The sequence below is a fragment of the Lagopus leucura genome, unplaced genomic scaffold (genome assembly GCF_019238085.1).
Source record: "Lagopus leucura isolate 7727_CA_CO unplaced genomic scaffold, USGS_WTPT01 Super-Scaffold_100009, whole genome shotgun sequence".
NCBI lineage: Eukaryota > Metazoa > Chordata > Aves > Galliformes > Phasianidae > Lagopus > Lagopus leucura.
Genome location: NW_024962266.1, coordinates 23,067,372 through 23,093,975, shown reverse-complemented (window position 1 = coordinate 23,093,975; position 26,604 = coordinate 23,067,372). Strand labels below are relative to the sequence as shown.

The following is a 26,604-nucleotide window of genomic DNA, read 5'->3' as shown; positions in this document are numbered from 1 at the left end:
TCTCCTTTTCTCCTTTGCTTTTGATTTTAGTGGCGGTCTTAACAGAATGTCAAGATCAATTTGCAGCATGGTTTAACTCAAGGTTTGCATTCTGCCAACAGCAATTGTCCTAACGAACAATGCCGTGTGTTCTTGTAACTTCAGAAGCTTTTAGAAGGCTCATGGCAAGGGCAGCATCTAATGACTTTATTAGTGTAGGGTTTCAAAATGGGCTCAGTAATTGTTCACATCTCTTTGTCATCTAGTCATAATTACTGCATAGTATTGTTCAGGGTTGCACTTGTGAATAGTTTCCTAATAGCACTGAAATGAAGAAAAAAGGAAAAGGATAAAAGGTGATTGTCTCTTTAGACAGGGAACAAAACAGCCTGTATACAGATGATGGTTAAACTGTTTATTATATGCCCACTAGAAAAGGTAAACTATCCTTCTTTAAATATTTATATACTTCAAGGTAATTCCATGGTACTAATCTACAAATGCCCAAATTTGGAAAACTACAAGGCAGTACAGAATATAGAATGCATTTTAATTTGGTTGTGATTAGGAAGATATGGACGTTTCTGTAATATTCAGCTATAAATAGGAAGTGGTCTCTCTGTTTACTTGATTGAAGTTTTTATTCTGTCAAGTTATGAACTTGTGAAAATGCTTTAAGGTCATCTGAAAAAAATTACTGAAGCTCCAGAAACTAACTATGGATACATTTGCAAGTGTATATTTTAAGTTCCCATTATAAAAACAAATCCTAAAGCAAGTTCTGTCCTGCTGTATTCAAATTGCGGCGTGTTGTACTTCTTGAACAGAAAATGGGAAGAAATCAACTTCTGTACCATCCTGTGTAAGAACTGCAGGCAGAAGAATGTGTAGACAAGGCAGAGCTGTTGAGCTGCCTTGAGATAGAAGAAAGAGCTCATTCACAGGTCCATTTAAACACAGGATTCCACAATTGCACCAGTGAAGTCTAATGCCAGGTGGAATGGGAGCTCTAGAGAAACGGAGCTGTGTCTATGAGGATGTCTGAAACAACCATCAGAAGTCATTCAGCTGGCAGAGTCAGAATTTGTACTAAAATACAGCTGGAAGGCACGGCTGAATCTCCTTAGTACTGCAGAGCACCTGGTGGGGTGTCTGTCTGACACCCCACTCTGCAGAAGTGTGGGTGTCTGTCCTCCTTGGGTTAAAATGATTCTGTTTTGAGTTCTCTGCTCTCCTCTTTGTTACCACTCTGACTGTCAGCAGGTGTCAGAGAGCTGTAGATAACAGTGTTTAGTCCATACCTGGCCAGAAGGCTCGAATGTACTGCGTCATTCCTGACCCATGGCTGTCAGATCTGATCTTTGATGTGAGGGAGATTTCTCAGCAGCTCTTCTCAACTACTTCCAGTAGTTGGCTTTCACTGCATTTAGGCAGTTCTCATTGATATTTCACCTGAGTTTATCTTATAGCAATCAGTGACAATTAAATCTTGGTGCACTCTGGTTTTTACTGGTGTACTGTGCCTAAAACTGCTTTCTTAGTACTAAATAAGAAAGAGGATTATTTCATGTTGTGCAAACCATGCTTCTGATTACTCACCCCAGTGTCTTCTTCACATCATGAATTTTTCTTCCTCCCTATATACTTGATTCTTGCTCTGTATTTGTGGAGCTCTTTTGCTTGGAGAGTTTCAGTGGCTGTGTTGAATTGCATTTATCACATTGTTTCTCTGATTTCTGGAGATTATTCTTTTACAGACTCCTAGTATGCTTGTAGCTTCTCCTGCTTCACTACCATATATAAACTCTGTTTTTAACTAGGCTAATGGTAGAGCTAACTAACAGTCTTAGATATTAGCAAATCATGCTATGTGTCTTTCTTTACAACAGACTGATGGAAACAACCACTGAAAGGCAAGTACATCCTTAGGTTTCCATTTTTAGCACAGCATTTGAGCAAGGGGTGCAGATACGTTTCATTTATACTTTTACCAGTAATTTTTCCTGGTGTCACTGACATCTGAAAGAATGGATTAATGAGTTTCTAGCTAGACGTATTTTAGACTGAACAGAGTTATAAGGTATTTACCTAATCTGTGTGAACCTGACAGGATGAAATTAGATCTTCCACACTGTATGAAGAGTTAGATAATCCACTCATCTAAGCTTTACTTTTGCATAAAGAAAAGGTGGCTAAAATCATGTTTTTTACGTCTGAATCCCTGGATGTTTTGCTTATGGATACTGAAGAGAATATCCACACCATTTGATTCAGGCTGCTTTATAAGCCTGTAGACCATACTTGCGTCTGTTGCTTATCATCCTTTGTATTGGAGTCAACAGCCGTGACCCCCCCAGTGTGGGTAGGACATTAACTCTGTATCATGATGGCTGTGGATAGCAAGCTTATTTAAATATACCACTTCCTGACCTCAACTTTTACTTTTTTTAAAATGTAAATACCTTATACAAAAATGTTATTTTTACATTAACATTTTAATGAGTTTTATGTTGATTTTGCACAGTATATAATTATTATTAAAAATAATCAGGAACATTGCATGTTTAATATTCATCATTGTTTTCCTCACACTCAAAAAAAGAAATCTCATCTTTTTCACAGCCATTTCTGAAGTTTTGAAGTTTCTAAGAAGTAAGGTTAGCCTTGGGAAGCACCTGTCTGTAAATAAAGCCCCCTTTTTCCACCCAGTGTCATCTGAGTTGTGGGCTGAACATAATTTCAGACTGACAGGGAATAAATGTTTTGGAAGAAGTTACCATCACTGTGAAGAAGTCTTTCCCCGTGTTTGTATGGAGCTTCCTGTGTTCCAGTTTGTGCCCGTTGCCTTTTGGCCAATCTCTGGGCACCACCCATGGCAGCCTGGCCACATTCACTTGATTCCTACCCATTAAAGTATATGGAGGTCTCTCAGAGATCAAAAGCTTCCTGGAGATCAGTAAGTCTCGAGGTCTGAGATAACACTTTGGCCAGTGAACAGTTTGGCCAAAAGTGGCCACTTTTATTCTTAAAAATTAAAGCTGCATGTTCTCATAAGAACCACGTTATTGCTAAATCCATGTGTTTGCAAAGCTTTCTGCAACATATCTACGATCAGGAGCTCCTATAGACCATGGACTGGAGATGTAACAAATGTTCCCTGTGCTTTTAAGGCTCAGTAATATTTAAAACCTTTTTCAGTGGATTTTTGAAGCTGTTATTTTTCTGTAATTGTCACTCTAGAAGCTTTTTAAAAGTAAAATTAAGTTGCATTTTATGATGGGATTACATGAAAATGTAATGCCAGGGGTATATTTCAGTATCGCTTGTTCTATATTAGCTGTTAGGAAATGGTCTCATCCGGGAAACTTCTGTACAAGATGTAGGAAGCATGAGAGCTCTCTTGCAGGCTGTCACAAATTGTTTTGGTCCTATTCACGTATTTCTGGAAGATAGTAAATATTAGTAAAAGTAGATTTTTTGCTAGATATGAATATAGGAACAAGTAAAAAGGTCAGCAATTACAGAATCGATAAAGGCTGAAAAGAAAAGACAAAAAAAAAAGGCAAAATTAATGTAGTTGCAAAATCTATTAAAAGGCATTAGGTGAAATGGAAGGGTGGTCATGAGTAAAAGTCCTGTTCCTAGCCGTGTAGTAAACAGAAAGGAAGAGATGTTCTGAGGAGTAGCTCAGCACTCACGTAGCACTGCCCTGCTATGGCTGGTGTGTGTGAGCGATTCCTGGTGAGCAGGAGCCATGCAGTGCAGGCGCTGGAGGCTGCTGGTGGTATCTCCTCATTCAGCTTTGCATCTCCAAACTACCCATACATTTCTTATTGGCTTTCCTATGTTTTACTTCAATGGGCACGTGGAGTCATATCTGCCAGTGACGTTTACGGCCTTGAAGTACTTGCTGGCTACCCCTGCTTCGTGGAATCGTAGACTCACAGAATGGATTGAGCTGGAATGGAGCTTAAAGCCCACCTTGTTCCAACCCTCCTGCTATGGGCAGGGTTGCCACGCACCAGACTGGGCTGCCCTGCAGTCATAGCTGTACTCCAGAATGAGGTCAGAAGGGTATTTTATACTTTCAGTGCCTCAAACACTCAGAAGTGTTGTACTCAGGAGGCTTCTCGGTTTTTAGAGATTTTATTAGGTTTAATATATGTTGATTAAAAAAAAAAAAAACCTTTTTGAATCTTTTTGGTATCTTTTGAGAAGAAATGACTTAGAGTGCTTGACATTTTAATGCAGTCTGTCTTTTCAAATAGATTTGGCTTCTAATGCATGTGACAACAGGACTTTGCTCTTCAGTTAGAGCATACATTTCCGAGTAGTTGTTACCTAAAATATTATCATAAGGCATAAGAAAACACACGATTTAAGTTGCCTTTCATGAACATAATTAAGAATTAATAAGCCTGTACCAGTGGCTAGTCCTCAGAATTTCCACTGTTTTGCCTTTTGTGACCCGTGTTATTAAAAGTCCATTATTTTTACAGACTTTATTAAATTGGATCTTATTAAAGCATTCTGTATTTGCATTTGGTCTTTCATAATTCATTATTATTATGACATTTACTTTTTACCATCAGATCTGAAAACATATCATAAGCTACCCTTTTCTCTTGAAAGAAATGCTAATTTCAAACAGTCCTCTAATGGAAGAGAAAAGCTTTATCAGTTTTTTCATTTATTCAAGATCGTGTTAAGAATACTAATGCTAGACTTCTGTATGCTAATATCCAAGAGCTTTTTTGGTCAAAAGCTTAGAATTATTGTTTTTAGACCACACTGCAAAGTGTGTCACTGACAGGGCACTGGTACAAAAGAAAAGACAATTTTGAAGCACCCTTTAATTCTCTGACTGATAAAAGCGTTTTCTTAAATTGTGCTTTCATATGAAATTACACTGTTTTGATACTTTCTCATGTTCTCCAGGTAATATCTTAGTTCTTCTTTAGAAGTTTTTAGCAATTCATTTAGCATGATTTTTCTTGGAGGGGTTTGGTTTTGTATTACAGCTTGCACAGCACTGTAACAGAAAATGGGATTCTCCATTGAATAAATCCCCATCTCTCCTGGTTACTGTTTCAATGTAGGCAATCTGTAGTCTATCATATTTGTAAATATTTTCATAATTTAATCATAAAAAGGATCAGGAACTCTAGAATTGAACACAGAAGCCTACACGTTAAGCAGTGGCACTCAACTGAACTGCTGAATAGCGTGAGTATTTTTTAAACAGTAACTTCAAAACCAACTCCCCTGTGTTAACTGCCGTTTTTTCCCCCATGTAGGTTTCTGACAATGTGCACAAGACACTTCGGGAGTGTTGTAGCCCAAACAATTCGAACTCAGAAGACGGATCAGTTTCCACTTTTCCTTATTATTATGGGAAAACGATCATCTAATGAAGTACTGAATGTAATACAAGGTACAGCTCTTGCTTTATATTGAAAATAATTCTGAAGTGGGTATTGAAAGTGTTTGAAGACATCCTTGTAACTGTTTCTTTTCTTAAGATGTTCAGAAAGTGAATTTATCACACCCAAGAAACCTGCAGTTGCTGTGCTGTAAAAGGCTTTATTATTCACAAGGCGTTCTTTGGCATACTGTTAGAGATTGAATTTGCCATGAGTGATGTACTTCAGGTTTTATACTTTTAAAAGTAGAAACCAAATCTCCCAAACCAGGAGTGACTTGTAGTTTCCCAAACACATAACCAGATAAATCCCTGAGTTTTCAAAATATTTTCTCTGGGATTTTCTGTGTTGCACCAGCATCATTCTGTTCTGTGAGTAGCTCCTTGTCAATGTGCAGACTCCAGTTGTGTGCAGTGGGATAATATTTGAACATCAGTTGCTCTGTTGGACCTGCCTGTGGTGTTGAGATCCCAAACAGGATCAGAACTTGAAGTTGCTGATAGAATTTCATGTGAACTAAGCTCTCTGGCTGAACGTGAGCAGTTCCCTGCAGCATTGCTGTGCTCCTATTTCTGGCAGTGACTCCGGTGTGGAACGCCCTTCAGCTGTTCTCAGTAACTCTTCAAATTAAAATGCATCACAGGATGGGTACCTCCCATTTCTTCTTCCTCCACAAGGTTGTGTTCATGACACTGTGTTTTTCTTTATTCTTTTTATCCAGAAGTTCTTATTCTAATATCCTTACTTTTCTGAGGAAATTCACCCTGAGGAAATGCTGCCTTTTACAGGCAGTGTAACTGTTTCTTTCTGCATGTGAGATTAGTCATTTTCTTGAGGAATTTGCAGTGCTCGTTCCTGTGGCCAAAGCAATTAATTTTACATGGATTTTTGTCTCTTTAGTGCAAAGTTGTCATGGTTCTATGTTTTTTGTTTTTGTTTTTTTGTTTTTGGGTTTCAGTATTCCACATCAAAACATCATGTAGTGTACGGGACATTAAAGTGTCACTGCCCCAATCCCAGCTACCTATCCCTGTACATTACAGAAGTCACGGGATCTGGCCCTTCCGGGTGGGGGGGGCGCTCTCTTGCTGCCTGGCAGTGGGTGCTGGAGGGTGCTTTCCTGGCCGTTCCAAGCTTTTCAGGTTTGAATCGGTCCCGGGAACTCTCTCTCTCTCATCTTGTCTGATTTATTAATCTCAATTGCAATTAAATTGTATCTATTGTGTTATCTTGTATTCCAATATTATAGTAAAATAAGTTTTCCTCCATAGATTATTGCCGCTGTTCTTTTCCTCCCTTCCTTCCTTCCCATTTTTGTGGGACTGGGGTGGGGGGGGGAGGGCAGAGGCCTGTCGCCCCTGTCACGGACATAGATTGATCTGGTCAAATCCGTGACAAAAGTACAGCACAACACTGATTCACAGTATGCCTATTAATTATTAAAAAAGTAATAAATAAAAAAAATTTAAAAACATAACAAAGAACATAGTAATTTTCTTGTTTTTATAACTCCTTAGCATTGTTGAGCATTTGTATAACCTGAAGCACCTGTATTATCCCACTCTAGTCAGTGGTGCCTACTGACTTGAATTACTCAGCTGTCTGAAAAAATTGGTAGCTTGGAGCCATAAAATAATGTAGTTTTATATTAAGAAATGATTCAAATTATTTCATTGCATTCACTAAGTTTTAATTGTGTGTGTTTAAATAACTTTAGCACTGAAGTGATAATCAGTTACAACCTTAAATAAATTTATCCCTGGATTCAAATTCTATCAAACCCAAATGTTCTGTGCTTGTTACTTTCCCACGAATTGGGACGTTGGTATCTCTAACTATTTATCCACAAATGAATGGTATTCTCTGGAGTCATGCATGTTGTAGCACTCGGGATAAAATTTTCCACTAAGGTAGCAAATGCTAGAAATAGGAACAATGAGGGCCTTTCAGGGCAGGGTGAGAAGGCACTGTTTGCAGAAGAGATACAGCAACGCAGAAACTTAAGTCCTAAAGGCATTTATTGAAATGCAGGCTGCCAAAGGTTGCTTTTGCTTTCTATTTTTTACTGGGGTTGGAAACTGGGGGTATGGTTTTGTTTTCTTTATTGGTACTGTTGCTTCTGGTTAGGGTACTCCTTGTAAAATTTTGACCATTGTTGTCAGCATAAATGTAGCTCTTAATGGCTTTGTTCTCAGTGTCCAAAGACTGTTTAAGTTGGCAGATATTCATTATAGCAAATTTCTCACAAAGAAATAATCATAGCTTTGAAGTACACTCTGGTCCTGAGACTAAGAGAAGCCAAGGTCTGAGAGCATCTTGGTAGGGAGTTAAAATAATATTTCAGTCTTACTGAAAACCGAACACACACTGCTAGAAAAACATAAGGAGGGCTGGGGTTAGGGTTGCCCTGGTTTTATTCAAGAATTCTAAGCCTGTAAAAATCACGTCAAGGAGCCACAGGTGTACTACTTCTCTCTAACATGCAAAATATAAACCAGTATTTCAGACTTGGGCCACTCAAAGTTTTAGCCTGTAGTCAATATCTGCTTGCAAAAACAATTCTGAATTTTCAGTTAAAATAATTCTACTGAGATATTTGAGATATTTCTTCTGTCTTTTTTGAACTGGCTCTTTCTTACAGAACAATTCTGAGATGACTTTTTTTTTATTTTTTAATAACTTTAATGCTATGAATTTCTGTGGTCCTCCTTTGTTGCTAGGTAACACGACAGTGGATGAGCTGATGATGAGGCTGATGGCTGCAATGGAGATCTTCAGTGCCCAGCAGCAGGAGGATATAAAGGATGAGGTGAGAGTTGAAAGTTACTGCAGATGCCTGCTGGCTTCCAAAAATCATTGGGGATGCAAAAATAACCAAATGTCTCTTTAGCCAATGAAGTTGGGTATGGCACATTTTAATGTGCCTCTTCTGCTACCTGGGATAAAAATAATGTCACTTTTGTGTATGTAGTTAGGTCTCTTTCAAAAAGAAAACCTCCTCCGTACTGGTTTATTGTTACTTTCATATTTGTTTCCTTTCTCTGATTATTAGTCATGAGCAGCTCTTTGCTTTTGCAGTGGAATATGCTCATAGAAGGAAACAGCAATCAGGTTTTCTTTCCAGTGACCAGATTAAGCTGTAGGTAGAAAGGAAAAATAGATTTATATGTCTGAAGTGTATTTGCTTAAAGGAAGATTTAAAAGCCACCTTGAAAACCAGAACTATGCCAGTACAGAATCACCATTCAGAACAATGCAGAGTGGGTAAGTGATGACACAACTTTTCAAAAACAGTGTTTTGAGTGCAGAGAAGACACAGTGAGGAGTGCAACTGGGAGATGTTTATCTGTTACTCTGTAAATTGAGAGTGACATTTTGAAGTAATGAAATACTTAGGAATTTATAATAACTGGTGTGTTGCCATTCAAGATTATTCTTATCCTGTTGTATATATAATGACTGACAGTAATTCACTAAACACATTCTTCGCATTTAAATCTTCTATCCTCTTAGTATGAGATTTTCTGATTATGGTTGTAATAATATGAAGGCACTCCACAATGTTTTTTCTCCTTTATTTATGCTATCACTGTTAAAGAAAATTGACTTTGATTTCATTAATACTGAACACAACTTTTAATATGAGAATGACAACAAAAATCCAAGACATGATATAATTGAATTCTTTTATTGCATTTTGGCAGCAGTACGTTGGATATAGATTAATTTTTTTAATGCTTTAAAATAATGTAAAAGTCTAAAAAAGACTCAGAACTGGAAATTACAAAAGCTGGTGGAAAGGAAGGAAGCAGAAGGAAAGAACAACATACTAAGGCAGGGGTTTAAGAACAGATAAGAGATAGGAGAAGAAAGTAGGAGTGAAGAAGGGTATAGAAACTGGAGTGGAATAGAAGGAGGAATGGGGGACTAGAACAATTGTCCAGAGCAGGGGAGATCAGTGTGGAGGAGAGAAAAAGGTGGAAGTCAAGTGAGATAGTTATAATCCCATCCTGGATGAAACCACATGGGTTTGCAACTGAGAAGAATGTGAGCATGAGGGAGACAAAGCTTAAAGAAAGAGAAGACTTGGTAGCGTTGAGGCTGTGATGGCAGAGGCTGTGATAGCAGAACTGGCAACTGCTTCTGCATTGTGAGTTGCTGGGAGCCCTTCCCTGGATGACCAAGAACAGTGACAGCCTATAATACATGTTCCCAGAGTGATAGGTACTTCTCTGTATGGAGGATGACCTGGTGGACAACAGTTTGGCCATGAGCCAGCAGTTGCCTTGTGGCCAAGAAGGCCAGTGTATCCCTGGGGGGTATTAAAAAGAACATGGCCAGCAGGTCAAGGGAGGTGATCCTCCCCCTTTACTCCACCCTGATGAGGCCACGTTTGGAGTACTGTGTCCAGTTCTTGGCTCTTAAGTTCAAGCAAGATAGGGAACTTCCAGAAAGAGCCCAGCAGAGGGCCGCAGAGAAGGTGAGGGTCTGGAGCATTTCCTGTGCAGGGATTGTGAAGCCTAGGCTGTTCAGCCTGGAGAAGACTGAGAGGGGATTTTAATAATGCTTATAATTATCTAAAGGGTGGGAGGCATAAGGATGAGGTCAGATGCTTTTTGATAGTGCCCAGTGGCAAGGCAAGGGAAAATGGGCACAAACTGGAAGACAGAAGTTCCGTATGAACATGAGGAAAGGCTTCTTTCCTTTGAGGGTAACAGAAACTGCTACAGACTGCCCAGAGAGGTGATGGAGTCTCCTTTGGAGACGGTCCCTTCCAACCCCTACAATTCTGTGATTCTCATGACTTGTTGTTAAGTGTTCTACCTACATAGCAGAACAGAAAAATGTTAGATATTCCTCTAAAGTCTGTCTTCATCTAAGTCTTCTGTAGTCTTTTTTCCACATTTCCTGGGAGACCATAGACATTTCTTTCCCAGTAAGAAGTTTAGCTTCGTGTTACTGTTTTGTTTTTCCTAACACACCTTGACTTTCAGAAAACTAATGGAAAATTTCATAAATTTCAGGGGCGGCAGATTTTCAGGTGCTGTGAGTTCTATACACAAATAAAATATTTACTTGTAACTTGGCTTCACTTGTTACAAGCACATGGGAAAGGTGATCTCGGAAACCTCTGCCTTTGAAGCAGGAAATTTAAAGATGAAAAATGACTGTAGTAGGTATGCTAGAGAGAGGAGAATTTGGCAAGCAGTCTGTACTCAGTGGAAGGCTTTCAACTGAAAAAAAAAAGCTTTTTGTGATTCGTAACATAACATGTAGTTTTCTTTAAGTATTGTACTTGACAACTTAGAGTATTCAGGTATCATCACCTTTTCTTTTTTAAGCTCTTGTTGCAGTTGAGGCATGTTTTTCCCAAATATGGCAATAGCAAACAGGATACAGAGTCCGGTTTCTGTTACTGTTTTCTTAATAGCAACAGTAAGTCATCGTAAACCACAAGATAAGCTGAGAATTCTTTTGTGCTTTAAAAAGAGAAGTCGTCTATATAGCTTTGCTGTAAGCTGAAGTGTGTGTGAGAGAAAACCTGAACTGAAAACACTTGTAAATAGCAGCATGTAAGCATTAGTGAGTCAGTTTACACAGCTGAACTTCTCCATTTTGGATTTTTAACTCGCATGCCCATGAAAGCTTCAAACAGAGCTATTGCATAATTCTGTTTAGCACAGCATGTTTTGCAGTGCCCTCTGATGGTTATTTCAGTACAGGATGACTATTAGCACAGCCTTCTCGTGGTACAGGTGTTTGTTGTGATGCTGGTCGTAGCTGTATAGGTGTCACCTAGCAGTCAGCATGTGGGTCGTCAAGGTATTGTAGGCTGGATGCTCAAAACTCAGTCACCAACTTTCCTCAGCAAAGTGAGTCATTTTGTTACTGGGTGTAATAGTATGGCTAGCTAAATCCTATGCTTTTGCATCCATGTGTTAATAAAATATACTGATTTAGCCCCACACGATTTTAATTAGACAAAATGGGATGTATTTCCATAGTGTCATTCCATCATTTAACCAGTGATTGGATTTAGGGGTTTATCTGTACTGTTTGATTGATCTTTTTCTTACGTAGTCTCCAAAGAAATATGTTAAAAAATACTGAGATGTGTAAACATAGTCAGAGTAATCCAGCATGCTTGTCTTGAGCTAGAGGTGGTCCCAAATTTAAGCATCTGTTCTCTCTCCAATCTTTCTTAAAGTGGGACAAATCTTCTTCCCTTCTTCTTCCTTTTCTCCCCTGGTCTCCTGGGCCAGTCATACACCACTGGGCCCATTGCTGGCTTTGTGACAGCTGTGTGGACCAGATGACATCTCAGAAACCTCCTCCCTCTTTTGGACCACACTGTTGATGTGCCAGACAACTTTACACTGTTACTGTTTTGTAAGTTTGGCACTTAGATTACCACAGTAAAGAGCTACAAACAATAACATGGTCAACAATGTACTGAAGTTGTACTCATGTGGCACTTCTGGTAAGAAGCGGCCAATGGATAATTAAATGGTAGAGTCAAGGGCAGCAGCAGCAGCAAAGCCACCTGGCCAAATCCGGTCCCACCCTTGTCAAGGTGGTCAAGTCTAGGATCTGCTGATCCAGCCTCAGGTTACGTATGCAAAATTATTCTGATAAGTTAATAGATGCGTTTCATGTAAAGTAACAGTGGTTTACCAGCTCCAAGGGAAATAGTTTTATGAGTTTCAGGCTCCAAGTGGTATAAGAGGCTGCACAAACAATTTTGTACATCTAATAGAAATACTTTCCTTTTCTCACCATGCCTGCTCCTCTGGGCCACACTAGAAATGTTTATACATTAACTATTGTTTGGGCAGCAGGGTTGGGGAATTTTTCAAAGAGGAAATAAATGCCACTAAAGAGTTTCTTCTGTAAGTGAAAGAGAGTATCAAAGCAGAGAACTGGCCTCCGCCAATGTTGATCAAGGTGTGAATTGATATTTATCATGGATTGACTTTGAATGGAGTGCACGGTATCAGTTCCTCTTAAGTGTCAGTGCCTGCTGCTGGACTCTGACAAGAAAAATCATAATTGTAAAATATTGTACGTCCCGGAATGTCCATTTGCAAACATTCTGTTTGCTTGCTTGCTCTAATTTGATAGTTAAATAATCATCTCAGCATTGCATGACGGGTCCACATAGATCCAAGTTAGTTCCTGTGTGAGATTAATGTAAAGAGATCTGTGATTAAACGCTGGCATTACAGTACAACACACCTGTTCTGGGCTGATCCTAAGCATTTTTCTCTGTTGCCTGAGGAGGAGGCTTCTCAAAGGATTACAGTAACACTTTTTGACAAGCTTATACAGGGTGGAGTTTCCATGTAATGACAAGGCTCATTTGATGATGTCTCAGTAATGCATTCTTTTTATTTTTGCTGTCAACATTTATTACTGTAAAAGCATTGACTGTTACACAGCTGGTCTAACTTGTCCACTTTTCAGTAACAGTAGGTCTCTCATCGTATTTATTGTAGTCATGCAACACTAGCACTCCTGCTCTCAAGTTAAGACTTCAAGGTGGAATTCAAATACCTACAATTGCTTGAAAAATTTTACTTTTACAAATCCGACCTAAAGCTTCAATTTGCTTTAGACTGTGGCAGCTGATGCGCTCTGTAAAAGATATTGAAGAATGTTTAAACTGGAAAAATGGATGTAAACAGTCTTACTGAAGATAAACTGTAGAAAAATGGAGACCTGCAAAGTCTGAATCTTTGCTGTCTGATCTTAGATGACGTTCCTTCTTCCAGGATGCTGCAGGATGAGAGAAATGTCATTCCTAATTCATACCTGGATAGAGATTTTAAAAATATGTAAATGGAAAAAAGCCACTCCAAAATAGCAACATACATCAGTTCACCTTTTCATTACTGCAGCTATTTGCAGAGGTATTGCTAGTGTGTCCATCTCAGAACTGTCTGTACTATGCAGGGATTTGCTGACCATGTTTATAACTTTATAGCAAGGAGCTTCATATCATCATGTCTTCCTTTTCTGCCTCTGTGCTGTCAAATATCAGAGATTTCCTTTTTTATTTTTTTCCTGCAATGATGATACAGCAGTTCTGGCTTCCAACACTTTTTTTTCTTTCCTCTTTAAAAATTGTATCTCACAGCCACAAAGGAGACTCAAAAGGAGCAGCCCTTGTGAATGTTCTCCTAACCTGCAATCCGATGGTCTTTTCCTGCTTCAGATCATTTGCTTTTTTCCACTCCTTTCCTGGAGTTGTGCTGTCCAGTTAGAGAATGGCCTAAATGCTTCCATCAGCAATGCAGGAGGACCTCTGCAATTTCTGTTTAGGAGTTGAATTAAAACCATTAGAAACTAGGCATTTTAATACCTTTAATATTTTTTGTCCCATCTAGCAGTTGCATGTATGTTGTGGTATATAGTATTCACATAACAGGAGGCTATGAGAATAAATACACGAAATTCATCAAATTCCAAAGCACAAGAAGATAATGGTAATGACAGGCATCTAACAAAGACTGTGATATAACCTCTTGAAAACCCAATTAGCACATTTACTAATTATTAGTAGTTATAACTTATTAAACAACAGTAATCAAAATTCATTTGAATAAATTTTCCAAGTTTGTATTTGTAATATGTTAGCACCCCAAAGCTCCAGCAATTGGTTTCCTGTTTTGTGCCATACCAGTACACCAGCAGGTACATTTGCTGCCTTCAAGAGTTTACAAGCCATTTTGAATTTGATCAAAATGCAAAGTAATGACAGTGAAAATACAGAAAATGAAATGAAAGTATCTTTAGTTAAGGTTGGTTCTTAGCTGTGCATGCTGCTGGCTGCAATCACTGGATATTAGCTTTGCTTCTCCTAATAAACCTCAGCTTTCCCTGCAACACAACCCACATCTGCAGTCATCCACAAGGACACCTGGATGGCTCCTCATGGAAAGTAACTGCAGGTCTGTTTCTACAAGGTTTTGTTTCAGTTTTCATTCTTATCACTCAAAGTAAATTACAAAAATCAGTATCTGGAATTGGGCTGATACAAACAGGTAGGATTCTGCCTCCCCACCTCTGCTTCTGCCACCAAACTTTCCTCTGCTTTGTTTCTGTCATCCCCATATGGCTCATGCGCTTTGTGTACACTTTTTTCTTCTACATATTCCTCATCGTGTATGTTTAAGTTACACAATGTGCAAGTCTGTCATCTGCAGTGAGTCAAATTAATGCTTTTATTAAACTGGTTTGTTTGGACAAAGGGGTGTTTCTCCTTAACGCTCCCATGAATAGCCTAAAGCACTTGCAGTTTTTCATTTCAGGGGTGGTTCAGTGAGATGAGCCATCTTTCTGGTGAACATTCAGCATTTGTGAATAAACTTTTTTGTTTTGTCTTTTGTAACATCCATTTATTCACTGATGCTCTGGTAAATGTCTTTTGCTCATGCTGATCCTTTCAAGTTGTTTTATCTGGCTTAACTTCGTAATAAAACTCATCCTAAAATGCAATGGGGAATAAAATGTAGCACATCTCCCTTGAAACCAATCAGGTGCAAAACTAATACCTGGGGTTAAATCATTAAATCCTGCCTACAAGCAGCAACAACAAGAAGCCCAGCACTTCCATGGTTGACATATCCAGCAAAATATCCCATCCAAAAAGCTGCCTTTTCTGTCTTTATCCTTGTGTATTTTTCCCTGTATAAGCAGCAGGAGATGAGGATGTTGCTGTCCTAAATGCAATCAGAATTCCAGCTTTTTCATCCTCCTACATCTAGCAGTGCTTGCTGTTAGGTGCTTTATAGGTGACTTCACAAAATGAATAAGGAATAATTATTGGAGAGTGTTATCCTATATTTCTTCTTAACCTTAACTGAGTTTTTTCTTGGTCTTGTTGCTGTGAATATTTCTCAAGAATATTTTATCTGGTCCATTTTAACCCTCTCATGAATGTGTATTTATTATTTTTTTCTTGTGCTTTAACATCTCTAACGTGCGTTATAACAGAGAAATTAATAACTACAGAGTACGTTCTGTAGAAAAATTCATATTCTCTTTACTGAGGATATCAGCTTTCAACTGAATGAACATCCACTCTTACTGGTGCACAGTCAAAACGGGAAGGCAAAGGCCTTTCGTTCACCTTCTTTGTGAGTGCTTGGGTACACTGTCATCTTGATGAGCAGTCTCGTTGTTTCTGTGGTATCTTTGCCTGTAGAAATCTTTCAATATCTCTGTAATGTTTGGCACTGATCACTGAATAGTCTTTACTCCTGCTGTCTGCTTTCTTGAGGTGGAGGACACAGTCCTGTGTGCTGTGGTGTAATCCTCGTATGGTTTCAGTAACTTGTTTTCTTCCACCTATGAGTATAGCCTCTGTTTCTGATGTAGGCAGTTCAAGTGAACCAGGATAAGACTTTGTCTGTTTATGTCTTGATTTCTTGAAAATGGAAGATGATCATTTTATATTCATTGCAAAAGTAATGTGGAAGTGCATTTATTGATGTCCAGTAGATGTTGCAAAAACCTCACATTTTGCTAGTAACACATATGACATGATTTTTAATTATTGCTATTTTTAAAATTTTTTAATGCATTCTTTGTTAGTGTGATGAAAGATTCTTTGCAAAATATTTAGATCTGCTTTTTCTGTCATTTATTAAAATGTTTTCTGGTGACCGTGAGCCATCTTTATGCTTTGTGTGGTTTCCCTTAGAAAAAACAATGACAAAAATAAAAAAAACTAGACTACAAAAATAACAGCATTGTTTAAAATTCCACCAAAGTGTAATTTTGAATTAGAGAATACGTTTGCTGTAATCACTGTAGCTGTGATTGCTCCTGTAGAGTGGGATTGGTGCCAGCAAAACACCACAGCACAGGCCTGCGTTCCATATGACTGATTACATCTGCTTCTCTCCTATGGAAGTTCGAATTCCAGTGCTGTTTCTTGTACCTGCAGATATGTTTCTTAGATGTGTTTCAGTAAAGAGTATTGCTTCTGTGTAATGCAGAGATTGGTGGCACAGTCATTTACTTTTAGATGTGGGTTACATATTTTTGTGAGGACCGGGCAGTCATGCATAGCAATTCTTCACATTCCTGGCATCTTTTTCATAATCCAGTTTTAGGACGATGATGGCTGTGATGAGCAGGGAGGAAACAAGTATGTAGTTTTTAATGTCTAGAATTAATATTTGTATTCTTACGGTAGGATCGATAGTGTCAGTATATTTTGAAGGCACCAGCCAGATTATGTAATTTAAACTGATTTCCACAATGCTCAGTGAAGACCCTTGTAGGTAAATGATGCCTGTGCTTATCCCACAGACTCACTTCTCACTCACTTCTTGAGTTTTCTAGACAGTTTCTGTAATGCAGAATCAAAGTCGGTATGCAATTTCTCATCAATCAGAGGGTGGGTTGTTTTTTTTTGTTTGTTTTTGGTAAGCTGAAGTAATATATGTTAATTGCTAGCAATCTTTGGCAAAAGAAAGAGCTTGTAGTTGCAACAATTGCATCTGATCTTTCAGTTTTCCCTCTGGCATTACTGGACTTGTGCGAATCTTGACATTCAGTTATGACAATGCATGAAGTTGCAAAACATAAAAGCTGAACAGATTGTCTCCAACACAGTTCTTAATATTTTTTTAAATGCTCGTCCCCTGGAGATTGCCTCAAGTGGTCTCCTGTCAGTAAGTTGGTTGGGAAGATAGTTCTACTTCCCACCATTTTAAACTTGCGGTGTGCTTACAGAAAGTACAAAATGTTTTGGAAGAATTCAGTCTACTCACGTTGTAGCTCTGCTGAACTAAGGCAATGGTTTCTCTGTCTTCTGCGAATGAAATTTAGGAGAGACTGATTGCAGAATAATTTTGGATCCTGTTTTATAAAGAAGAAGAGTTTCCTCTAGAAATACCTTATTGCTTTCCAGATGGAGGTTGTATACTTTTTACTGCAATTTATCCTTTTCTCTTATGGTTATGTGCAACTTCAGAAGTTCTTAACCACCAGGACGTTAAAGAGTTTCATTTGAGGAACATTCCAGCATGTTTGCATAACCTGACAGTAACAGTTGATGTACTCTCCTTCCACTGAGTTTTTGCCAAGTAGAGAAGTTTCTTGGAACAGATTGATTGGATTGTTTGGAAAATGATTCCTTTCTGTGGAACAATCCTTTCAGATAAATGGAAAGATTACCATGATGCTTCAAAAAGGAGTGAGTGGTAGGTTTTCATTTCTTTGAAGCCCCAGTGTAAGTGCTGTGCTGCTGCTGCTGACTCTGGGTGACAGCACTGAGCCCACCAGCAATTTTGCAGCTAAACCTTACTGATTTTTGTAGGAAACACTGCAACCTTTGCAGGGCTCTGGGAGGATTATAGGATGTGAGAAGAGTGAGCACAGAGCAGCGTGCTCTTCTATGGCTGCAGCACCAGAGGACAGAGCAATGGATTGCGTACTTTGCTTTGTCAGATATCACCCTGCTGCAGTTATTCCAGCTTTCAGGGATATCTGCATTGTGATCCTCCTCTGTATGGATGATGCCTCAGTTTGTCACTGGCATATTTTTCATGATCTCTTACTGTTTGTGCTGTATTTGCTAATAAGATAATTTGCTAGGTTTGGTGGCACGCTAACCTCATGTTTCTTGTCTGCCTGCCTCTGTGTGTTTGAGACACTTCAGGGCAGAGCTTGTTACTTCTAATTGTTGTATTCAGTATGAATTGAGGTCTGTGGGTGATGCTTAATAGCCATGACCCTAGGCAGATCCTTCTGAGGACAAGTTTACCGAGGAAGGACCTGGGAGCAGGCATGCTCATGAAGGACAAGCATTTGCCTGCTGTCAGTTGGAGCAGAAAGCAAGCTAAAATCCAGCCTTGTTCTCTGAACAGCGCAATGCCCTTCCTTACTACAAGGCAGGCCAAGTGGTCAGCTGCATGACTGACATCCCTATGAGATATCAAATATACTTCTATTAAGTCACTGAGGGTAGGAAATAGCGGTGAACATAAAGATATGTGTCCTGGTTGTCACTGTGTGCTGCTAGTTTTCATTTTCTTTTTTTTTCTTCCCCAGGATGAACGTGAAGCCAGAGAAAATGTGAAAAGGGAGCAGGATGAGGCATACCGCATATCGCTCGAGGCTGACAGAGCAAAGGTGTGGGAAAGTGGCAGAGCGGATGCTGGGACATGGGGCTCTTTACAAGTGGTGAAATCTCTGTGGAGCAGAGGATTCCCTCACTTCAGTTCTGCTTTTTAAGATTAGAGCTTTGCTGTAGGAGCTGTAATTGCCTTAAGTGGCAATGAAATGGTTAGGCAATTCAAAATGGAGGTTTCAAAATATATGTAAACAATCACAATAATGTTGTAAATTCCTGACGACAGAAGTTGAGTTGAGATTACTTTCCATTAACAAGCTTCAAGAGGACTGTGAAGGTTTTATTCATATGGCTTTATGTTATGCAGATATGTCAGTCATCCATGAACCATTCCTGTTCCAACAGAACAGTTAAGAAGTTTCTTTGCTTTCATACAGCTTAATGGACACCACTAAACAGAATGCTGGAAAGTGAACTGAATACATGTGTGATTACTGTTTGTTTCTATTTATTAGAGGGAAGCACAAGAGAGAGAAATGGCAGAGCAGTTTCGTTTGGAACAGATTCGGAAAGAACAGGAGGAAGAGCGTGAGGTGGGCTGTTTCACTTCTTCAAGCTGCTTTCTGGATTCTTGATGCTTCTGGAGGTCACAGCTTTCATTCAGCACACTTTGTAACCTTAATTCAAAGTGTGCTTTTTAATGTGAACCTCAATATTTTTATTAATTTCTTATCATATATGTGTAAAACAACATAGGCATAGCTGCAGGTATAAATTACCATGTGCATGGATTTATGTTAGCGGCTTCCTCTTTTTTGACTCCTGGCAAATACAGAATATATTTTGAAATAGTTTGATTGAATATTTTTTATAGTTTGAAAGAGAAGAAAAAAGGCTGTGTTACAGCCATGCTTCTTCCCCCGAAGCCCCACCACATTTCAACAGAAAGGTGAAACAGGCTAGTCATTAGAGGATTTTCAGCTGTTCTGTGAAGTGGTCTTGAAATAGATGTCCTTACAGGGCTGCTATGAAACACAGCTATTTGAAAAGGGCTTTGAAACCTTTGAATAAAATTTTCAATACACATAAATGCATTGACTGAAAGCAGAGTTGACTGAGCGTTGTCCCAATTGAATCTGTATTTCCTGAGTATAGTTTCAATATTACCACAAATATATATTTTGAATATTTATTCACTTATATAAAACATGAGAGTTCCTTTTTTTTTTTTCATGGAGCTTATATAACTTTTTTGCTCTGTCTCCCATCGCTGATGGAGATTTGGAATTTGGTGTTATATTCTCATTTAATTTTCCATTTAGTTGAAGCCCAGTAGAATCCTGATGAATCACGGCCTTCCTCATCCCCTCCTCCCAGACTTAAATACATACTTGACATTTCAGTCTTGTGTACTTTGCTGATGTATGAAAAAATTGCATTACACAACTGAAAAAAGTTGGCTACCAATGCATCTATTATTCCCTGAGATAAACCTGATAAACAAACTTTATAAGCAATGCATTTGCATATATATTTTGACCAAGATAATTGCGTTAGAAAATCTGAACCATTTAAGCATTCAAAATCCTTTTAAACAGTTCTGCACTGTAAATACTGGATTCAGTCAGAGCCATCGTATTCAGTGGTTTGGTAGAAATATAGTTCACTTCTCCTGTATTATCCTACAGTATCTGGTGAGTTTTTTAGCTCCTGTTGTTAACATAAGCCACGAATCAAAAATAAAACACAGCTGGGTGGGCAACGTACAGAGCTGGACTGTGAGAATTTTGTCAGGTAAAAGGCTGCCATTCTGTGAGGTCAATAGCAATTGGAAACGAATCAGTACTGTAGCAGTAACAGTTACTGAGAAATCCATCACCAGATTGAAATAATAAGTATGTTTTATTTATTTAAGTAATTTTGTATGCACAGAAATAATAATTCAGTCTGCTTTAGTATATCTGCTCCTGAACCTTTTCTAACACGTTGCCCTTCTGAAAACTGTTTTCCTACATAAAGCCTGCAAAACTAGTCCCTGTTATCAAAACCAGCGTGGGCTTCCCTGTTTTAATGTAGGCTGCAGTAATGAAAATAATAGGATCTGTTTACTTAGTAGAACAAAAGGGATTTTAACAATAATGTTTACTAACACTCCCATTTTCAAGTATACAGATTACTTATACTGAATTGTTTTGCAACAGTGTTTACTTACAGAAGTGCCTTTATGTTCAGGTCATATATTTGAAGTCAGACTATTGAGCTATTCACATACCCAACAGCTTTTTATCAACAAAACTGAAATTGCTTGCTCAGATTCAAGAGTTGTTAATGTGATCCATCTCATCATTGTTTTCTGACTTGATTTGCTGGTACAGAATATCCATTGTAAATTGCCATTTCACGTTGAAGCCTGGGAGACTGGTTACTTTGGGGAGCGACGCATTCTTTGCACAAAGAAAGGAGCTCTAATGAGCTACTGTTGTTTATTTTTCTGTAATATAATTGATTGGGTTCCGTAAATAATGTAGCATCTGTTGTTATACTGTGTGGGGAAATGTCAAAACAGAAAGACAGTAAGCAGGTGGTTGAGTGTGAAGAGAGAGAAAATTAAAATAGAATCTATTTAAAATATAATCTCATAGTAGATGAGCAAAAATGAACTCAAGTTCTATGTATAAATATTTATACTGAGCTATAATTTGCTTAGAGATTCGTGTGTAAGAAGTAGACTATTTAAAAGGCTTCATCATCTTGCTCTTGCCCATTCCTTTCCCTTCAACATAATCATCCTCCATCAGTTCTGTAACTAAATGACCTTGGGAAGATTTTCAAAGGCACAAATAGCAACTGTGCATCATGAAAGTTCCTTGAAAATCAAGGTGAATTCTAGGTGAAATGTAGGCCTGACTGCCTCTTCATTTTGGAGAGGTGCATTTTGGATGAGGAATTACTATGCTGCTTTTTGTATTCGTTGTGATTCTCATTAACTGCTGCATTAAGTGAGGTGGTAGCTAACAGGACTGCTTTCTAAGTATGATCTAATTTGTAAGAAAAATCAGTATCTGTCCAAGAGAGCCAACAGCACTTGGTATCCCTGAAAATCAAGCCTACCTACTGCAGCAGTCTGGCATTAGCTATCTTTGGTGGTGGTGGTGGTTGTTGATTTTTTTTTTTTCCTTTTTTTAATTGTGATCAAAGTGTTAATGTAGGTTCTGGGGCAGGGAAAGAAGGATAGACTTGATTTCTGCCCTTAAAATCTTAACATCATCAAAACACACACCATTTAGATACATGATGTGCCCTGGTCATTGCAGTGCTGCCTGGTTGCATGCATGTTGTTTCAGAAGATGTGCACAGCTGTGCTTGGAGTAATTGTCCTGCAAATGATAATATTAATTGCTGTCTTAAAATCTTAATGCTCCTATGTCTGTCTGACCAATTTTCTTGTTTGACTGTTCTGATTTTTGTATATACAATAGGTATCTAATACATCTTCATGATATTTTTTATTATGTCTAGCAGTGTCTTAGTTTATTCATAGTAACTCTCCTACATATATTTCTTCTTATTCTGAGCTGCCACCGAGTGCCCCTGTCTCTGTTACAAACTCTGTTTAGGAGGAAGGCAGTTCGATAACAAGTGCATTTCAAGAAATACTTTTTCTGCCTTCAGTTTATAGCCATTAAGGAAGCAATTGGCTGCTTGACAATTACTCTCTTTCAAATTTTTCAAGGCTTTCTGCCAAACGATTAAATTACTTCTTATCTCTTTTGTGCGTTAACAGTAGACCCAATAATACGTGTTATAAAAAAGGATTTATTTTTATTAGTTGTGTGGTGCGCTGTTATTAAGGACTGAATAGAAATAATTTTGTCAATGAGATATAAAGCAAAACCATGGCTCACTGGTAACTAAACAAAACTATGGAACACTGTGGTATATCTTGAAATTCTGTAAGACTTAAACAAAAAAGCTCTCTATCCTTTTCATCTGTTGTTAATATTACAACCTAAATGGTTATTTTTCCTCAGGCTATCAGGCTTTCTCTTGAGCAGTCTTTGCCTCCAGAACCAAAAGAGGAAAGCACCGAGTCGGTCAGCAAGCTGCGCATTCGGACGCCCAGCGGAGAATTCTTTGAGCGGCGTTTCCTGGCCAGCAGCAAGCTGCAGGTTGTCTTTGATTTTGTGGCTTCCAAGGGATATCCTTGGGAGGAATACAAGCTTCTGGGCACCTTTCCGAGGAGAGATGTGAGTAAATATACCTTCCAGGAATAATACTACTGCTTCTGAGTTGTCCATGTTTAGATGACCGGTACGTTATAGGGTGGTGGAAGATAAAAGATACGCGTGCGTGAGCCAGAGTGCTGCCAAGCACCGTGGCTGGGAGCAAGCCAGATGCTAACCTAACAGTGCTGTCATGTTACGTACAAAATTGCATTGCAAAATCTGTTTCCAGTGGCATTAAAAAAAATGTTCAGTTTCTGAAGCAAGCAAGTTGTGGATCACATTTAGTGAAAGCTCTGTAAACTCTGACTGTGAGCCTGCATCTCCTGCTTCCTGTCTCGCAGAAAACAGCATCAGTGGTAGCATGCTGTTCAGGTCTGTCACAGGCTGGTATTTCTGTCATTTTATTTTTGCCATTTTGTTGCAATTTTATGTCACAAGCAGGAGGAAGGCTCAGTGTCAGATAATAAGTGGTTTTGAGCTAGTCAGTACCCTGTGATGAATTATTCATCCACCTGTTACATTACAACTAAGTAGTCATTTATGCTTCCTACCTCCAAATTCTGATGATGCACTTGCTTGGGACTGATTTTCAAAGTCAATACCACATACTGCTTACAAAAGCAAATTCAGTTCCGTTGGTTTGTCAGTGGATATTTGTGTGCTGGTTACTTGATTTCCCTCAAAATATGCTTATTACTCTACTACAATTTAACTTTCACTTTTTATCTAGTCATTCATTACCTTACAGCAAAAGTAATAGTCACTGGGTCTAACTGCAGTGGTAACAGGAGGTGCTGCTTAAAAGGTGAAGGTGAAGGTAATGGGTGATACAGAGTTGACTACAAACTGAGCCAATCAGCAATGACTGAAATACAGCAGGTTTTGACCACACTACCGCAGTACTGCAAATGAGTTGGGGCAGCTCTGGGCAAGGGAAATCTTCAGGTGACTGGTAAAGCCATTTTTCATCAAGGGAACTCATTATCTGAGTTGCTTTTCCGTTTTCTTTCTCATCACTGCCAATGGAGGAAGTTCACTAGGAATAGGGCTCTGACTGGCATGGTGACAGTACTATTTTGTGACATCAACTTATTGCTTTATCATCCGATTTGTCAGTTGTTTCAAGTAATACAAGTACTCCAAAAGGAGAAGAAAATAATGTCATTAACAAGCTACGACCTTGGGAGTGGATGTGATTTCTGAAGATATTTGGCATAGCTCTGTAAACAAGATTGTAGTACTTGCAGCTTTTTTTTTACCTTGTCTTCTATTGAGAATCTTAATCAGTCCGACTGAGAAGGCAATGTCATTAATCACTAATTAACTTTACTCCTTAAGCATGTGATGCTGTTTCCAGTGGAACCAAAGATTAGAAGTCAGCTGTGTTTCCAGTGCTATAGATCATTCAGTTTATTCAACAGAAGAATCTTTTACAGTCCAACCAATGCTCGTGTGTATTTAAAATATTCTGCAAGTTGTAGCTCTCTGCTTGTAATACATTTGTCTGAGTACAATTTTACTTCCACAAAAACCTGTAAAGACATTACTGTATTTTTTTTTATTTTTGCAGTTTAAAACCTCACTGTTTAGACTGGCTGTATCTGTATATAATCACATCCCTGTCAGCATTAATTGACTGGATGGCTCAAACGAGAACAAGCAAAAAAGGAATGGAAAAGAAGACAGGCCACTAATTCAGAATGGGGTGGTACTCTCAGTAAATTTGTGAAACTGCAAGGGAGAAAACACTGAGGTGGAAAAAGAATTTCATGGCAGGCTACAGAGCTGTTGGTCTGTTGCAAGACCCTGTCATCTTTTTGCTATGATTCCAACTTAATAGTGCCATGTCTGAGGAGTCACATAAATGATTCATGCTGATTTGACTCAGTGGCAGTGTATGAATCTGGTTGCCATTATGACCACCAGAACTAACAGATAGAAAGTAATCCCCAGGGGGTTTCTAACTGTAAATGACATCTGTCATGTTCCACATGGAACTTGGAAAGCTGGAATTGTTTTAGGCCACAAAGAGAAGAGTTTTGTTTGTTTGTTTAAAAAATGAAAAGATGAATGCATTGAAAGCATGCTGACTACATTTGTTACCTTAGGCTTTGTGGCATACGGCCTCTTCAAAGTGCAGTGTAAGTTGACAAGACCCTTCTGCTATGTGTGTCACAGACATCCGTTGAAGTCTGTGGAAAAAAAGAAAAACAGAGTATTTGCAGTGCTTGTGCTCAAGAAAAAAAGATACCATTTAAATTGTCTTTCTGTATTTAAAATGTAACATTTTTGGAAGACAAAAAATTGTTTTGAAGTTATCAGAATTACTTTGTGGAGCATTCACTGCAGCTAGATGAAAAGATCTCAAGTTAATAATCTTTCTTCTCTCCTTATCTATATTACACTAACATACACACTCCCAGAAGTATCTGACTTATCTAAATGAGGGGATTATCTCCAAGCAAATCAGCATTTTCTGGTGGGAAACTTGTCAGAAGAATTTTTACCTGTTTTTCAAAATACACTTTTCAAAGCCACCAGCCTCGATACATTGAAGTATTTTCACTTCTTTGGTAAACAGAAATTCATTAGATCTTAGTTCTATGTTCCAGTTGCTTACACAGATATCCTTAGCTAACTTAAAGTTGGTATCATAACCCTACTGTAAATACAAACTTCTACACATGAGTAAATACACAGATTAACCTTTTCTAGACACCACTTGTAGTTTTTAAAGCAGCAGTGACATTCCAAAGCATTTAAGCACATGCAGCAGCTTGTTATTGGGCCTTTGTCACTGACTGTGTTCTTTCTACTAGCACTGAAATTAGATATTAACCACCTCCTTTCTCAGTGCCTTAACCAAGACACAACTGCATACCTTACCAGAAAGGTATTCCACACTAGTGGACTGAGCCAGCAGGTAATTTGTTCCTCTACATTTGAAAATGCTTGGCAAGCACATCCTTCTGAGCAAAAGCAGTGGTACGAGTTCTCTGCCTTATTCTTAAATGCACCTGCAAAGGCTTTATGGAAGTAAATGAATATGCTGTTTAAACGTGTGTGCTGGTTTTAGAATTGTAGTTCTTTTTCTTCCAACAGTCACTCTAATCTTCAGAATGCATTCAGCTATAACAGAGAAGAGCTTACACTGAGCATATTAGCCTGTTCAGTCAAATTTCTCTTTCACATTTTTTTCATCAAGGCCCTTTCAAAAGCCTTCCCAAACACTGATTTCACGAGTCATCTCAGCCTGCTTTCTGCAGGTTCTGGCTTCTCCCAAACTCTGTAGACCTTCTGTATGACCGGTTCCTCACTTCCTTCTGTGGACATCTGCAGAAGTATTCCTGTAACTCTCTAATGTCTTGTGAACTGGGCGTTTGATCATGCTGCAGGAAAAAAGCTGAAATGTACCAAATCTACCATATCTAGTTGAAGCTGTGCTTAAATCGTGCTGAACAAATCCACCCAAATGAGTGCCATAGGGATTAATGGTACATTTGTAGTTCTGTGATTTGTATCAGCAGGTGAGGTCCTGGAAAGCTCTCTCAAGTCCATCTCGTTAGCAAATAAAGACTTTGAGCTTACCAATTTCAACTAAAAAATCAAAGCTACAGCGTACAAATTCTTCTTCTCATTTCTCCTTGAAGTGGATTATGTAGTTATGTATTCAGGAGAATGCATTTTGCAGGCTGCTTTGGAAACTTAAGCTTTTTATTTACTGTATCTGGAAGCCCTGGTAAGCCAAGATTCTACAGTATTTCACATTTTGTTTTTCTGAGACAGAGCTTAGGATCAGGTGTCAGTTAAGTCACTTAAGGTTATTTAAATGCATTTAAAATGTTGCTTAATAATTCAGAACCAGTTTGCTCTATTTAGAGTATTAAGA

General features: G+C 38.5%; 1 protein-coding gene across 4 annotated transcripts in view; it reads left to right on the top strand.

The window, feature by feature from the left end:
- FAF1 (Fas associated factor 1) overlaps window positions 1-26,604 on the top strand; it is a 144,790-nt gene that overhangs the window by 107,760 nt on the left and 10,426 nt on the right. For all 4 annotated transcript variants that reach the window (XM_042873359.1, XM_042873358.1, XM_042873361.1 and 1 more), the window contains 5 exons: window positions 5,277-5,413; window positions 8,123-8,211; window positions 18,468-18,548; window positions 19,005-19,082; window positions 22,521-22,736. In XM_042873359.1, coding sequence (XP_042729293.1) covers window positions 5,277-5,413; window positions 8,123-8,211; window positions 18,468-18,548; window positions 19,005-19,082; window positions 22,521-22,736 — 601 coding nt within the window. The remainder of the gene's footprint in view (window positions 1-5,276; window positions 5,414-8,122; window positions 8,212-18,467; window positions 18,549-19,004; window positions 19,083-22,520; window positions 22,737-26,604) is intronic.